General features: G+C 41.0%; 1 protein-coding gene across 4 annotated transcripts in view; it reads right to left on the bottom strand.

The window, feature by feature from the left end:
• The window catches only part of pcsk5b (proprotein convertase subtilisin/kexin type 5b), a 375643-nt gene that overhangs the window by 150877 nt on the left and 209944 nt on the right, over positions 1 to 14822 (bottom strand). For all 4 annotated transcript variants that reach the window (XM_072585118.1, XM_072585127.1, XM_072585146.1 and 1 more), the window contains exons 13-14: positions 13860 to 13996; positions 7479 to 7619 (exon numbers count right to left, since the gene is read on the bottom strand). In XM_072585118.1, coding sequence (XP_072441219.1) covers positions 7479 to 7619; positions 13860 to 13996 — 278 coding nt within the window. The remainder of the gene's footprint in view (positions 1 to 7478; positions 7620 to 13859; positions 13997 to 14822) is intronic.

Raw genomic sequence — 14822 nt, 5'->3', positions numbered from 1 at the left:
GCCCAACTTTGTGTCATCAGCAAATTTGCATATTTGACTTTTTAATGCCATTACCCAAGTTGTTAATGAATATTGTGAATAATTGTAGCTCCAACACAGATTCCAGTGGGACAGCATTAGTCACCACCTGCCAATTTGATACTTATTTGATGCCTATTTTCCAACTGTTTGTTTCCCGCCACTCAACCAATTTCCTATCGATGTCAATAATTTGCCCTCAATTCCATTGGCACCCACCTTAGCTAACAGCCTCATTGTGGGACTTAAATCAAAAGATTTCCAGAAGTTCATGTGAACTACATTCATTGATTTACCTCCGTCTACTGTCTTGATTACCTCTTCAAAAAAAAAACCCTCCATGATTCCATGCTGACTCTTCCTGATCACCTCAAAATTCCAGGTAATCAGTTACCCTATTCTTTATTAGACTCCAATAATTTCCCACTGCAGTTATCAAGCTAACTGGTCTGTAATTCCCTGGTTTCCCCTCAGTCACCCTTCTTAAACAGTGAGTGACATGAGCATATTTCCAATCTACAGGAGAATCGACGTTTTGGGCATCAGCCCTTCTTCAGGAATGAGGAAAGTGTGTCCAGCAGGCTAAGATAAAAGGTAGGGAGGAGGCACTTGGGGGAGGGGCGTTGGGAATGCGATAGGTGGAGGGAGATCAAGGTGAGGGTGATAGGCCGGAGTGGGGTGGGGGTGGAGAGGTCAGGAAGATGATTGCAGGTTAGGAAGGCGGTGCTGAGTTCGAGGGATTTGACTGAGACAAGGTGGGGGGAGGGGAAATGAGGAAACAGGAGAAATCTGAGTTCATCCCTTGTGGTTGGAGGGTTCCCAGGCGGAAGATGAGGCGCTCTTCCACCAACAGTCATGGTCTGGCGATGGAGGAGTCCAAGGACCTGCATGTCCTTGGTGGAGTGGGAGGGTGCCCTGTACCCATAGCTACCTAGACTACATCTCCTCCCACCCTGCTCTCTGTACCCACAGCTACGTAGACTACACCTCCTCCCACCCTGCCCCCTGTAAAAACGCCATCCCATATTCCCAATTCCTTCGTCTCCGCCGCATCTGCTCCTAGGAGGACCAGTTCCAAAACCTACCACCCAGATGGCCTCCTTCTTCAAGGACCGCAATTTCCCCCCAGATGTAGTCGCTGATGCCCTCCACTGCATCTCTTCCACTCCCCACTCCTCCGCCCTTGAGCCCCACCCCTCCAACCACCACCAGGACAGAACCCCACTGGTCCTCACCTACCACCCCACCAACCTCCATGTCCAGCGTATCATCCGCCGTCATTTCCGCCACCTCCAAACGGACCCCACCACCAGGGACATATTTCCCTCCCCTCCCCTATCAGCGTTCCGAAAAGACCACTCCCTCTGTGACTCCCTCGTCAGGTCCACACCCCCCACCAACCCAACCTCCACTCCCGGCACCTTCCCCTGCAACTACAAGAAATGCAAAACTTGCGCCCACACCTCCCCCCTTACCTCCCTCCAAGGCCCCAAGGGACACTTCCATATCCGCCACAAATTCACCTGCACCTCCATACACATCATCTATTGCATCCGCTGCACCCGATGTGGCCTCCTCTATATTGGGGAGACAGGCTGCCTACTTGCGGAATGTTTCAAAGAACACCTCTGGGACATCCGGACCAACCAACCCAACCACCCTGTAGTCCAACACTTCAACTCCCCCTCCCACTCCACCAAGGACATGCAGGTCCTTGGACTCCTCCATCGCCAGACCATGGCAACACAACAGTTGGAGGAAGAGCGCCTCATCTTCCACCTGGGAACCCTCCAACCACAAGGGATGAACTCATTTCTCCAGTTTCCTCATTTCCCCTCCCCCCACCTTGTCTCAGTCAAATCCCTCGAACTCAGCACCGCCTTCCTAACCTGCAATCTTCTTCCTGACCTCTTCCGCCCCCACCCCACTCCAGCCTATCACCCTCACCTTGACCTCCCTCCACTGCCCAATACCCCTCCCTACCTTTTATCTTAGCCTGCTGGACACACTTTCCTCATTCCTGAAGGGCTGATGCCCGAAACGTCGATCCTCCTGTTCCTTGGATGCTGCCTGACCTGCTGCGCTTTTCCAGCAACACATTTTTAGCTCTGATCTCCAGCATCTGCAGTCCTCACTTTCTCCTCGAATATTTCCAATCTAAAAAGGTACACCTCCCAAATCCAGGGAGCGCTAAATGATCATCATTAGGACATTGACAATGTGCTTTCTTACCTCCTTTAACAAGCAATGAATGGAAATCATCAGATCCTGGGGATTTGTCACTTCAGTTCAATTCATTTCCCTATTATTGATTATATACTTGAGCTAATTTTATTTTGACCTTCTTAATTTCTTTGGGGCTTCTAATAAGCTATCCTCCTTTTCTGCTGTGAATTCTGAAGCAAAATATTTACTCAGCATGTCTGTCATTTCTCCATGGTCATTGACAATGTGCCTACTCTCAGCCTTTAGTGGGCCAATAGTACTCTTAAACAGCTGCTTTCCCTTTATATAACTAAAATCTCTACTTATTGTCCTTTATATCCTTTCCATAATCCTTTTTAGTCGCTCTCATAAGTTGCTTTGTGGCCCTTTGTTAGTCTTTGTATTTGTCCCATTCTGTGGGATCTGTACTGTTCTTTGAGTTTTTAAAATCAGTGCTTTCTAATAATCTTGTGTGTCCCTTACCTCCTTAGATGTCCATGACTGCTTTTTCTATGAGGTGGAGTTTTTTTCTCTCACGGGCACAAACCTGCTTTTGAAAAGCATTAAATGTTTCTTTGGATAGCCTCTACTGTCCCTGGTTGTACCTCTTAGCAAAATTACCCTGTTTACAGTGGACAGTCTCTGCGTTATCCTATTAAAGTCTGCCTTACTTAATTTCAAAATTCCAGTATCTGATCTTTGCTTTTCTCTTTCAAATGCTACATGAAACCTGATCAGGTTATGATAATTATTTGACAAATGCTCATGACAAATGCTAATTAAAACAAGCTCATTGTTCATTACTAGATCCAATATTGTTTGGCCTCTTGTCGCATCCATGACATTTTGCCACAGACCACTATCCCAGACACACACACACACAGACACACACACTATAAATTTCGGGCCTTTTTGGCAGATGCTTATCTGCCTCTATGTTAACATTAAAATCTCCCATTAGTACTATTCGGTCATTGCCAGATAATGCCTACCTTCACCATTTATACAATCTAGCACTTCTGAGTTGCTACCAAGTGGTGTATAAATGAGTTTTATTTCCTTTAATGTTTCTCAGTTCCACCCATAAAGGTGCCCAGTGGGTGCTTTCCCCTCATTACATCCACACTCACCATAGACATTATTCTGTTTCTAATCAGTAATGCTACTCCATCCCCATGCTATTTTCCCTATCCCTCCTGTAAACATTATAACCGGTATGTTTAGTTCTCAATCCTGACCATCCTGCAGCCATGACTAATAAATCATAGTTCCCCATTTGAATCCATGCCTGCAGCTCCTTTAATTTGTTCCTTACACTTCCTGCATTTTAACAAAAGAACTCTAATTTTGGTTGTACATTCTATCCAGTCTTTCAGCACCTTTGTATTGTTTCCCCTCTTGTCTTACTCAATACACTTTTCACAGGCCTGCTGTGTTTATTAAGCCAGTCCATTTTCTTCTCATGTCCTTACCTGCTGCTGTGGTTCTCAATCCCTGCCATACTAGTTTAAACCCTCTAGAATGGCACTAGCAAACCTCCCTGCAAGGCCATGAGTGCCCTTTCAAATTAGGTGCAGTCCCTCTTTTATGCAGGTCCCACCTGCCTTGGAAGAGATCCCAATGATCCAGATACATGAATCCCTCCCACTTACACCAACTCTTTAGCCACATATTCAGCTGTTCTATTTTCCTATTTCTGGGTCCAGTAGCACATGACACATGGAGTAATCCCAAGATTACAACTCTCAAGGTCTTGCATTTCAACTTCCTATCCAGATCCCTAAATTCCCTTTGCAGCACGCTAATATTTGTTAGTTCCAATACGGACCATGCCCTCTGGCTGCTCACCCTGCCCTTTCAGATATCCTGTACCTGCTCTCAGTCATCCTTAGTCTTGGGACCAGGAAGACAACACACTCTCCTGGAATCTTGCTTCAGGCCACAGAAAAACCTGTCTGTACTGCTGATTACAGAGTTCCTGTCCATCACTGCTTACCTGTACTTTGACCCTCCCTGTTGTACAATACAACCAGTTGTGGTGCCACTGTTCTGGCTACCACTGTCACCACCTCCTGACAGTTGATTCTTCCCAAACAGTATCCCAACTGGTATATTTGTTGCAAAAGGGAACAGCCCCACGGGTCTCTTGCACCGATTTACTCCACTCCCTTCCAGATCGGCACTCTTGATTGCCATCCACCTGCCTCTTAAGATAGAAGTCTAGCAAACCTCCCTTTTATAACGTTTTTCTTCCTTTTTGAGACATTTTAGCACATTTTTGAAACAAGAGTTGCTCTTTGACAAATTCATAAAAGTTGAGTCATATTGTTGAGTGTCTGTCGTTACATATAGGCCAGTACAAATTATATAACAAAATACTAGTATTGTCCTCAACCCTATTGACTGCAACTGGTTTAAATTTCACACTTCATTCAAACCAGGTACCAATGTCTCAGAAATCTAAAGATCTGGCCTGACCTCTCTCTTCGATCATATATTCATTGGTAATCACTGCTCACTTCTGTAATTACCTGCACTCAACATGGGGAGATCTGGAGATTACTATCTTTGAGATCTTAATTATCAATTTCTTTGTTAACCTCTTAAAAATCTGCCAATAAAGCCTCAGTCTCCTTCTGTGTCATTGGTACAGGGATAAACCATCATCTCTGGCTGTTAACTTTCCCCACTTAAATGTTGTCCAGGGATTTTCTGGAACTCTGAAGCTTGAGCTTCTTCAGCTGGTAATTGTTGCACATGTGGCCGTCCAGAATATAACATATCCTGAAGTTCCCATGTGGCATGGGAAGTGCATTTATGATACTAAACAGTTGTGCCATGTCTCAACGCCTTACACTCCAAAGTCAAGTCAGATCTGGACAGATAGCAATAATTGCCAATAACAAATCAATCAATTACAGAACCACAGAGTTATAGAACAGAAAGAGAATATACGATCTGTGGAGTCCAAATGAAAGAGTTATTCAACTCGGGTCACTCCCCAACCTTTTCTCATCACCCTGAAATTTTATTCCATTTAGTTCATTATTCAATTCCCTCTTGAAAGCTACATCTAAACTGTCTCTACCACACTCTTGGGCAATGCATTCCAAATTCACTACAGAAAGTACTTTTCCCCATAATTGCTCAGTATTTTATCTGATGGCCTTTAGCTCTTAATCCTACTGCCAATGCAATTTTTTTGCTCATCACTGTCTACACTAATCATAGCATTGAACACCTACTAAATCTTCTCATAAATGCCTAAGGTGATTAATTCCGGTTTCTCCTATTCACTCACTAGGCTGAAGTCTTTTATCCCTTGGTCAAAATCTTTTCTACACCATCTTTAAATCTCTCATTCATGGTAATATGGTACCCAGGAATGCACACTCCATTCTAGTTGAGGACTAAACATATCATACTTGACCACATTAAATTAAATTTGCCATGTGTCCACTCAATGCTAAATTTTGTGAGGTCTTTGCTAAGCTCCTTACAATAGTTCCAAGTTTTGTGTCATCTCCAAATTCTGAAACTGAAATCTGCTTACCCAAGTCTAAATTATTACTATATCAATAAAAGAGTGATCCTAGTCTCCACCGCATCCCCTTATGTTACCTACTACCATGTTAAAATTAAAACAACCATTAACAAATCCCCATTACCTCCAGTCACACAATACACATAATACACATGCTACCATAATCCATTCTCTTTTGTGGCCTTTGCTTGCAAGCCCATTTATTTGTCCTATGTCAAATGCTTCTGAAAGTCCATGTGAACAACATCAACTGCAATATCCACATCAACCCTCTCAGTTACTGCATGAGAAAACAAGTTGATTCAACACAATTTGCCTTTTAAGACCTCCACACTGGCTTTCTTTAATTAATCTACACTAATCCAAGTGACTTGATTTTGACATATTTTCACTTCTAAAATGTCTCTTGCCATTGAGTTGAATTGACTAGCTTGTAGTGCTGCATTTATCCTTATAAAAGGATTTGACATTTGCAATTCTCCAGTCCTCTTGAGAACACACATATCACACCACACCCGTATCTAAGGAGTATGGAGAAAATATGATTCATCAAATGGTCAAAGACTACAAAATTACAGTTTTAACATGCACTGGAGAAGAGATAACTATACTCTAAATGATACAGTCTGGCTACATATAAATAATCCTTCAACAGTGCAGTGAAACCTAACAAAAACATTGCACAGCCCTACTAATATAATGGGATTAAGGAGTTTAGCGAACTCAAAATCATTATTTACCGGCCTCCAATCGTGTACTGCTTTCATCCTAGTCATTTGGAAAGGATTTGACTGCACAGTTCAAAAGGCAAAATCCAAGTATACATTCTACAGCAAAAGCTGGCAAAACTCGACATGTCTACCAGCATCTGTGGGGAGAAAGCGGAGTCAACATTTTGAGTCTGATGAAGAGTCAGCAGACTCAAAACATTGGCTCTGCTTTCTCCCCACAGATGCTGTCAGACTTGCAGAGCTTTGCCAGCAATTTCTGATCTGGTTTCAGATCTTCAGCATCTGCAATTCTTTGTTTTATTACAAATTCTATAAGCTTCTTCCAGTAAAAAAAAAGTCCTTTGCTTCATTAAAATTGACTTTTTATTACATTTAGAAACATGTAATCTGGAACATTGTCAAATTCAAATTTTGTTTTCTTAAGAATGTCAGTTTGAAGGGTGCCCTGATCAAAAGAGGACCATGAAATAATGCGTAATATGTCAACAAATTTCCCAGTTCTATAACTAAAACTGAAATTTCTATACTTTAATGAGATCCAGAGTCATTACACACTATCAATCAGTTATGACTGGAATAGAACACAATTGCATATGGGTGGCACAGCAGCTCAGTGGTTAGCACTGCTGCCTCACAGTGTCAAGGTCTCAGGTTCAATTCAAGCCTTGGGTGACTGTCTGTGTAGAGTTTGCACATTTTACCCATATCGGTGGGTGCTCCAGTTTTCTCCCACATTCCAAAGATGTGCAGGTTAGGTGAATTGGCTATGCTAAATTGTCCATAGTGTTAGGTGGATTAGTCAGAGGGTTGGTGTGGACTTGTTGGGTTGAAGGACGTGTTTCCACACTGTAGGGAATCTAATCATACTATCAAATTGCTGCATGCTTATTCCTTTTTAAAAGGAAGTGAAGAGAAAAAGGAAAGAGGATGTACATTAATGCAGAGCCATATCACTGTTTCATATAAAGATTCCAACTTACCAGTGTACTCATCTGCATAGTCATCAGAGACATCTTCCCTTGGACTTGATCGCACCTTCAGTTGATCTAACCTTGTATATAAAGAAGTGTATGGATGGATGGATGTGCCATGAAGTACAAGAGACCACTCCTTCAGTTTGCCTAAGAAAAGGAGACAGAGTTGTAACAAGCTATAAAAAGTACAATGGACTCATTAGCAGAGCTGTAGATAACTGACATCTATCAAACCAGTCACATATACAACATCATCTGAAATCTAAACAAAACAATCCCCACCATTTTCCAGCTGGACTGTAGCAATTTTATCAGAAATAGGTTAGGGATCTAAAAAAGTGAACAACCAAAGGTTTGGTATCTTAGATGTATTGCAACTTCATTTGCTGAATATTAGAGTTGAGAGCTGTCATTTCAATATTGTGTGAACTTCTCTCCCCTACCACTGATACTATACCCTTTCCCATCCACTTACAGGTCGGAATAATAATTCTGGTTTGATGCTGGGTGAGGCTTCACACTTCATATCCTCTACAGCACTAAATCCACTTGACGACTTCTCACATCCATCCCTGAACGAAGTCAGCTGCTCCCACCGCAAGGCCGAATATTTTTCATCCTTTTATTACCTCCAGACTTAATTATTCCAATGTGACCCTTGCTATCTTTCTAAATATCTATAAATTTCAACTTATCCAAATGCAGTTGCCCACTTTGTCTCATTCATTCTTTCACTTCATTCCCACTGAGTTACACAAATTCCCCACTCCCAACACTAATTTAAAACCAGCATTATCTTCAAATCTCTTCGTTGCTTTGTACTTTCCACGTCTGAAGCATACAACCTGCCCAGTCATTTATTTGCTCCTTCATCCTTTAGTTCTGACTCCAGTTTGCTGCATAGTCCTCAACCCTCCCCACTTTAGCTTAACAACTGACTGTAGAACTTTTAGTCACTGCAGCCTTAAAGTAAAATATCCTTTTTATGCTCTTGTAACTCTTCAGGCTCATTTTAAAAATAAAATTCTTTTCAAACCAGCTTTCAGTCGTTTTTAGAAACTCAACTAGCGTCTCATTCTTGGCAAAATACTTGATGCCATTTGGTGTTTTTTTAATGTTAGTCTGATAACACATACTACAAACAGTGACATTCTGCTAAGTCAGATATCCTAAAGCAGATATTTACACACCAGGATGGGATTTATGCTTAGTGATGCTTCCAAATAAACCTGTTGGGACTATAACCTGGTCTTGTGTGATTTTTAACTTTGTACAACACCAGCACTCATCCTTTTGCTGTGGCTTCTATTAAATCATGTAGAGGGCCTACCGACTATCTCCACTGTGTAGCTATGCTTTGTCCAATGTATTCTGGGATTTGTAGCCTGCTTGATTAGGAATGAGCTGGTTATGCTGTCAAATGCAAAGTATTATAAAATTGGATTTTGCAAAGAAAAAAGGATGCAAAATAGGCCCAGATCCCTAACCTGGTCTGAAAACAAGGCTCAGGTGACCAGCTTTGGTCAGAAGGTGGAGGCTGGGGCACAGCTGAAAAGCTAAGTAAGCTGGATATGGGAGTACGGGTGAGGGCATCTTTGAGAGAAAAGGTGTGCCTTTGATGAAAACTGTACTTGAAGAACTGGGCAAAATAAAGCTGATGTTCAAAAATAATTTATGGCTAAAGCCCTGAAGCTAAAGCACTTGAATTTGGTGTGAGGTGGTTCAGCACTTTGAAGGATTTTGTGGCTGAATTTTGGTTAACATATACGAAGTGCACTGTGCAATACACACAAAATCAGAATTGTCTAATTTGTCATTTAGAGTTTATATTGACCATTCTTTACTATTAATTCATATTCAATTTTTAATTTTTGTTTGATTGTCAGAGTAAAAATTAAAGAAGTGAAAGCTTTGATTTTCACATAGGGGTTTTGGTCAATTGTTTTGTTGGTCTCTGCAGGGATCACAACATAAGCTGATGTTCTCTAATGCAATCACCTTAATAAATAGTCTTCTAATTTTATGCAATGGAACTTTGTGTTCCACCTCCAGAAAGTAGAGGACAAAAAAAAAGTGTCAACACAATTAGAGCATGAGAAAACAAATCTGAAATTTAAGAATTCAGTCAAATTATCCTGTGACTTGCAAAAGTTTGTTCAGACATGAAAGATCAACGAGACATTGCAGCTTGTCAGTTTCCTTGTGATTACTAGTCATAAACACAACTTATTTTCCAGTTGAGGTTTTTTGTGCAACATGAAATTCATGTTCAAATGCGTAAACATCATGGTTTACTAGAAGAGATGGAGTACATTACTCAATATTGTTTTATCTTACAGAAAGATACACTGCAACTACATGATGTGATGCAGACTACACACACACACACACACACACACACACACACACACACACACACACACACACACACACACACACAAACTGTACAGTAACCACTTGGTCTACTGTATGTATGACCCAGAGCCCGTTTGGAACTTCCAAACCCTTTACCACTATCTTCTAGAAGAAAAGACAGCAGATACTCAGCAACATCAGCAAATGCAATACACCCCCCAATGGCGCAGCATCCAGACTTCAAGATATATCACTGTTCTTTCAGCATGACTGGATCAAAACCCTGGAAGTCACTTCCCAATGACATTATGTATCTTGATCTGGTAACTTTGTGATAATGAAATTTACAGAAAAATGCGAAGTTGAATTTTCAAATGGATGAGTTTTCTTCATGCCCACTATGTGAAGAGTCAATGCGCATGTGTCTCCACTGATCAACACAGCTCCTTAATAAGATGTGCAGCATTAATTGGCTGGAGATGGACCTCTGCCTCACAAATCCTTTGGACAATTTCAATAGACAGTAGTTTAGCAAGCAGTAGTTGTCACCAGACTGAAAGTCCTTGAATTCAGGACAAAGCAAGCATGCGACAGGGATTTCGCAGTGGGGAGGAAAGAGGAGGCCACAGTGGGAGTGGAGGTCTTGGCAGAGACAGGTTGGAAGTGGAGGGAGCACCTTGTGAGGAGGCCTGAGGATAAGATAGCAGCGCCCTGGAGGGGAGATTCCGGAGTGAGAGGAATTTCTATCCATTCAGTCTTCAGGCTTGGACAGGGTTACATGTCAGCCTCCACAACAACCCTGAACCTTTCCTATAAGTCCTAAAACATTAACCATGGAACAAGGAGGGTGGGAATGAGAATTGGCTTCCAAGTGGCCAATAATTGGTGTTATAAGTTGCTTAAAACCTGGGGCCATGGCATTCAGATCACTTTCAAGTTTGCCTGTCTCCAACCCACCCTGTAAATGTTCAAGCTAAGTAATGGAAAAACACACAGACGCATAGACCTTCTTTCTAACATGGAGCATTTTATGGTAGAACTATTGGAACACATATTTTGTTACTGCTGAAACTTGTTTTGCCACAGTTGTAACACACACAAATGTCACATCGATAGCAACTATGCAGAAGGAGGAATGGCAGAGACATTATTGCAAAGTGCTATGATTTTATTTTATCCTGTTATAAACCGTGAGACTTAACCTACCTGCAGACTGCATTGCAGGCAAGGCTTAGGGGACAGAGGATAGTCATGAGTTTTGGATGTTTGACAACCTTGCTCATGAACAAATGTTTTACAGTTTTAACTATGTTTCAATTGGTTGACACCTAGGGATTGGACAGGGACCTCAGTAATTTTACAGCACATCCCTCTCATTACTTCCCCAACATGCAGGAAAATCTACCTCTTAAAAGATTATTTACTCAAATAGTTCACTCATGTCCTTCAGAGAAATGATCATTTAAGGTACAACACTGAAACAGGCCATTTGATTCAAACTGTCTAGGTTAGCATTTACCTGCCATGACAGCAAATTATTCTCATCACGTTCTATCCTATTCTTAAACAGAGTCATACAACACGGAAAAACAGACCGTACAGTCCAATTACATCTTTAATTTTTTTCCTTCACTCACCTATCCATTCAAATTGTGACTGCTGACAATTTCTGGATCAAGTACAAACACTGAATGAATGCCTTGCAAGTCTGCATATAACCTTCGCTTGAATTCTCCTCTGCACATTTAGTGAGGTGCTTTCCTAAACTCCATATGCAGTATATTCAGTCATTTCCCGCAATCCAGGATGTTGTTTTGTTTTAAGAAATTCTATGAGGTTCATCATGCATGCTTGTTTCTTTTGAGAAAGCTTACTTCACCTTCACCCGCCTGCTCTGGCTTACACATGATTCTAGAACAGAATGGATAGTTCTTAAAAGGCCTTAAGAAAATAGGATGGGTAATTAATACCGTCTGATCACAACATTCCAAGAACAAATCAAAACTAGATTTTACAAGTGTTATAATCCTCCCAATGCTTGTAGGTGATCTTCTTGACCCCTCAGGATTGGAGAAGAGATTAGTTGCCAGAGAACTTAAAAAATCATAGTGAATTGGAAGAGATTGTCCTTCCCAGTGACATTTTCTCCAACTCCATGCAGCAAAATAATTAGTCTCACAACATCACATGTTGCAAATGTCTTCAAATCATGTCTTTAAGGTTCAAGACCATTTAACTTTTCTGCAAGAGGTTTGGAAAGGACCAGGAGTTGGCACTTCCAGAACAATCATAGGGTATTGAGGCTTGTGTGGTTTTTGGCTCTCAAATCCTTGAGCTGTATGGTTGATTTGCCGCATACTGGATGCCAGCCAAACTATAATCGTGCAATCCAATTTCTGAAAGAGAAATTGCTTGGATTTCCAGCAAACACTTACCAGAAATTCAGCTTTTGTTCTTGGAGTAACATGCAATACATTCCCAGGTTTGTGTGAGCATTGCAAACCTCTTCCATATGATCAGGAATATCCTACCCCGCCACCCCCCCCACCCCCCCACGGCAGAGGTATCAATAGAAATTCAAAATGGCAGCCAGGAAGGTCAATTTTGCATTTTTGTTTCAGCAAAGAATTGCCACATGAAGCAGCTGTGCCATACCACAGATTTTATGAATTGAATGCAAATGTTAACAATGTCAAATCAAGAACAGAACTTTTCCATCACGTTAATTACAGCCATCACTGGCTAACATGACTGCTGTGCCTTTTGTACATGAATTTCACTCTGGCCCCCACGTCTACAGGAAAACAAAAGCTTGTATTTTTTCACAACCACTTCTAAACTCCAACTGAACACCCTCTCATGGAGTCAGAAGCATTTAGCATATGGTTTGGAATACAATACAGCAAAAAAAAAATCAAAACCTGGCTCAACACATAACCACTTGCAAATTAAATTATTTGATCAAAGGCTATTGCTCAATGTATTGGCTGAAAATAAACAGATCTTAAGTGATTAAGAACACATTCTGGAAGAAATTACCCAGGAAACTCTGCCCGAGGGAACAGAATTAGACCTGACCGTAACACGATGTAATAACACAGTTCATGAACAGGTGGGACCAGAACTAATTAAACGTTTGGGATAGAACCCAGTCGCCAGGGAAAATGACCTGATTTGTTTCCCAATTCCCTCTGACTCATGTACTCCTACTGAGTAACTTGCACTAACAGATTTTTATTGTGGGCAAAGCTTTGTGCCACAAAGGATGTTGTGGCTACCAATTCTTTACCATCTGGTCAGGCATTCTGTGGCTTAGACAGAGCAACTCCCTACACACTCCTTTGACAAATGGAAAATATTATTAGTGATGCTATTAGGCATGTTGTATTATTGCCAGCAAGTCTTTCACCCTTCCTCGGTTTCTTAGCAATGGTAGTGTCACATTTCAGAAATAAATTGTAATCAGGTTTGCCTCCCCTTATGGTGTGTGCTGTTCCGCCCACCCACTTGTAAATGTTCAAGCTAAATAATGGAAAAGCATACAGACACACAGACCTTCTTTCTAACATGGAGCATTTTATGGCATAACTACTGTAACACATTGTGTTACTGCTGAAACTAGCTTTGCCACAGTTGTAACACACACAAATGTCACATCGATAGCAACTATGCAGAAGGAGGAATGACAGAGGCATTATTGCAAAAATGCTATGATTTCATTTTATCTTGTTATAAACCGTGAGTTTTAACCTACCTGCAGGCAAGGCTTAGGGGACAGAGCCATATAGTCATGAGTTTTGGATGTTTGACAATCTTGCTCATGAACAAATGTTTTACAGTTTCAACCATGTTTCAATTGCGCTTTGAAACTTATCATCTGAATCTGTTCATCTGATTTTTAATTAAAATTTGCAAATGGTTAAATACAATTCAACAGTAAACTAGTTTAGGAATCCATATTCTAACAGTATTGTTCCACAGAAGAAATGCTGGCATTTAAAATTTTGAATTCTAATTGATTTCTGCAAGTACCTGGTGTTTTGAAGTTTCGGAGTTGTGAAGGACTGTCATGAATTTCAAGGATCCAGTCACCTGCTGCCTTTTCACCCCAGCAATGTGTGGTCATGAATTCCCAACTTTTAAACCCTTCCATGGAATGATCAAACAACCTAGAATAGAAACAGGGATAAGAAAATCAGACCTAATTTACAAAGGGGTACTCTTATTTCCCAACAAAAAGACATATGGGCCAACAGCTGCAGTATTCTCATCTTTTGGCAAGGCTTTCAAAAATGACTCCCTTCTGTACTAGAAGCTAGAAGAGAATGCAAAAGTGGCTTCAAACATTTCCCCTCATAATTTAAGAACTAGAGTTCAAGTCTAGAGCAGAAACAAAACAGATATTCACAATTGTTCTCAGGATCATTTCAAATTGTAACATAGAATATTTGAAGATACTTCAATTATGATGGAAGCTAACTTGTTAAAAGATGATAGTGAATAAATAGCACGCTACCTAATTTCTTAAGAGTTTGGCTTTTAGTAGTGGGATCACAGTGAAAGACTCAGTTCTTCAATAAATTAGATCCAGAACAAAGCAATGTGATTGTAGTACAAATAAATATTTGATTTCAGTCTCTGACAGCAAAGCTAAACCATCTGGGAAAGGGAATAAGAGATATTTCAAGTCATACCAAGTTTGAGTCATAACTCAGGACAGCAGATACTCTTGGGTGCAATTTTCAAGCATTCTAGAATAGCCAACAGGCTATATTTTGTACTTTAGAATTAATTTCTCCCTTTTCTCTTTCCATCCATGCAATTAACTACTGTGAGGTGTTCCACCTAGAAGCGACTGGAGGCAACTGAAAAGTATAATGTCAACTACATTGGCTTGGATTTATGAACAAAGGTTGAAAGAACTGCAGATGCTGTAAATCACACAAAAAACCAAATTGCTGGAAAAGCTCAGCAGGTCTGGCAGCATCTTTGGAG

Source organism: Chiloscyllium punctatum, chromosome 2 (assembly GCF_047496795.1).
Source record: "Chiloscyllium punctatum isolate Juve2018m chromosome 2, sChiPun1.3, whole genome shotgun sequence".
In the NCBI taxonomy this organism is placed as follows: Eukaryota; Metazoa; Chordata; class Chondrichthyes; order Orectolobiformes; family Hemiscylliidae; genus Chiloscyllium; species Chiloscyllium punctatum.
The sequence above is the reverse complement of the archived record's forward strand: the minus strand, read 5'-3'. Positions and strand labels throughout refer to the sequence as shown.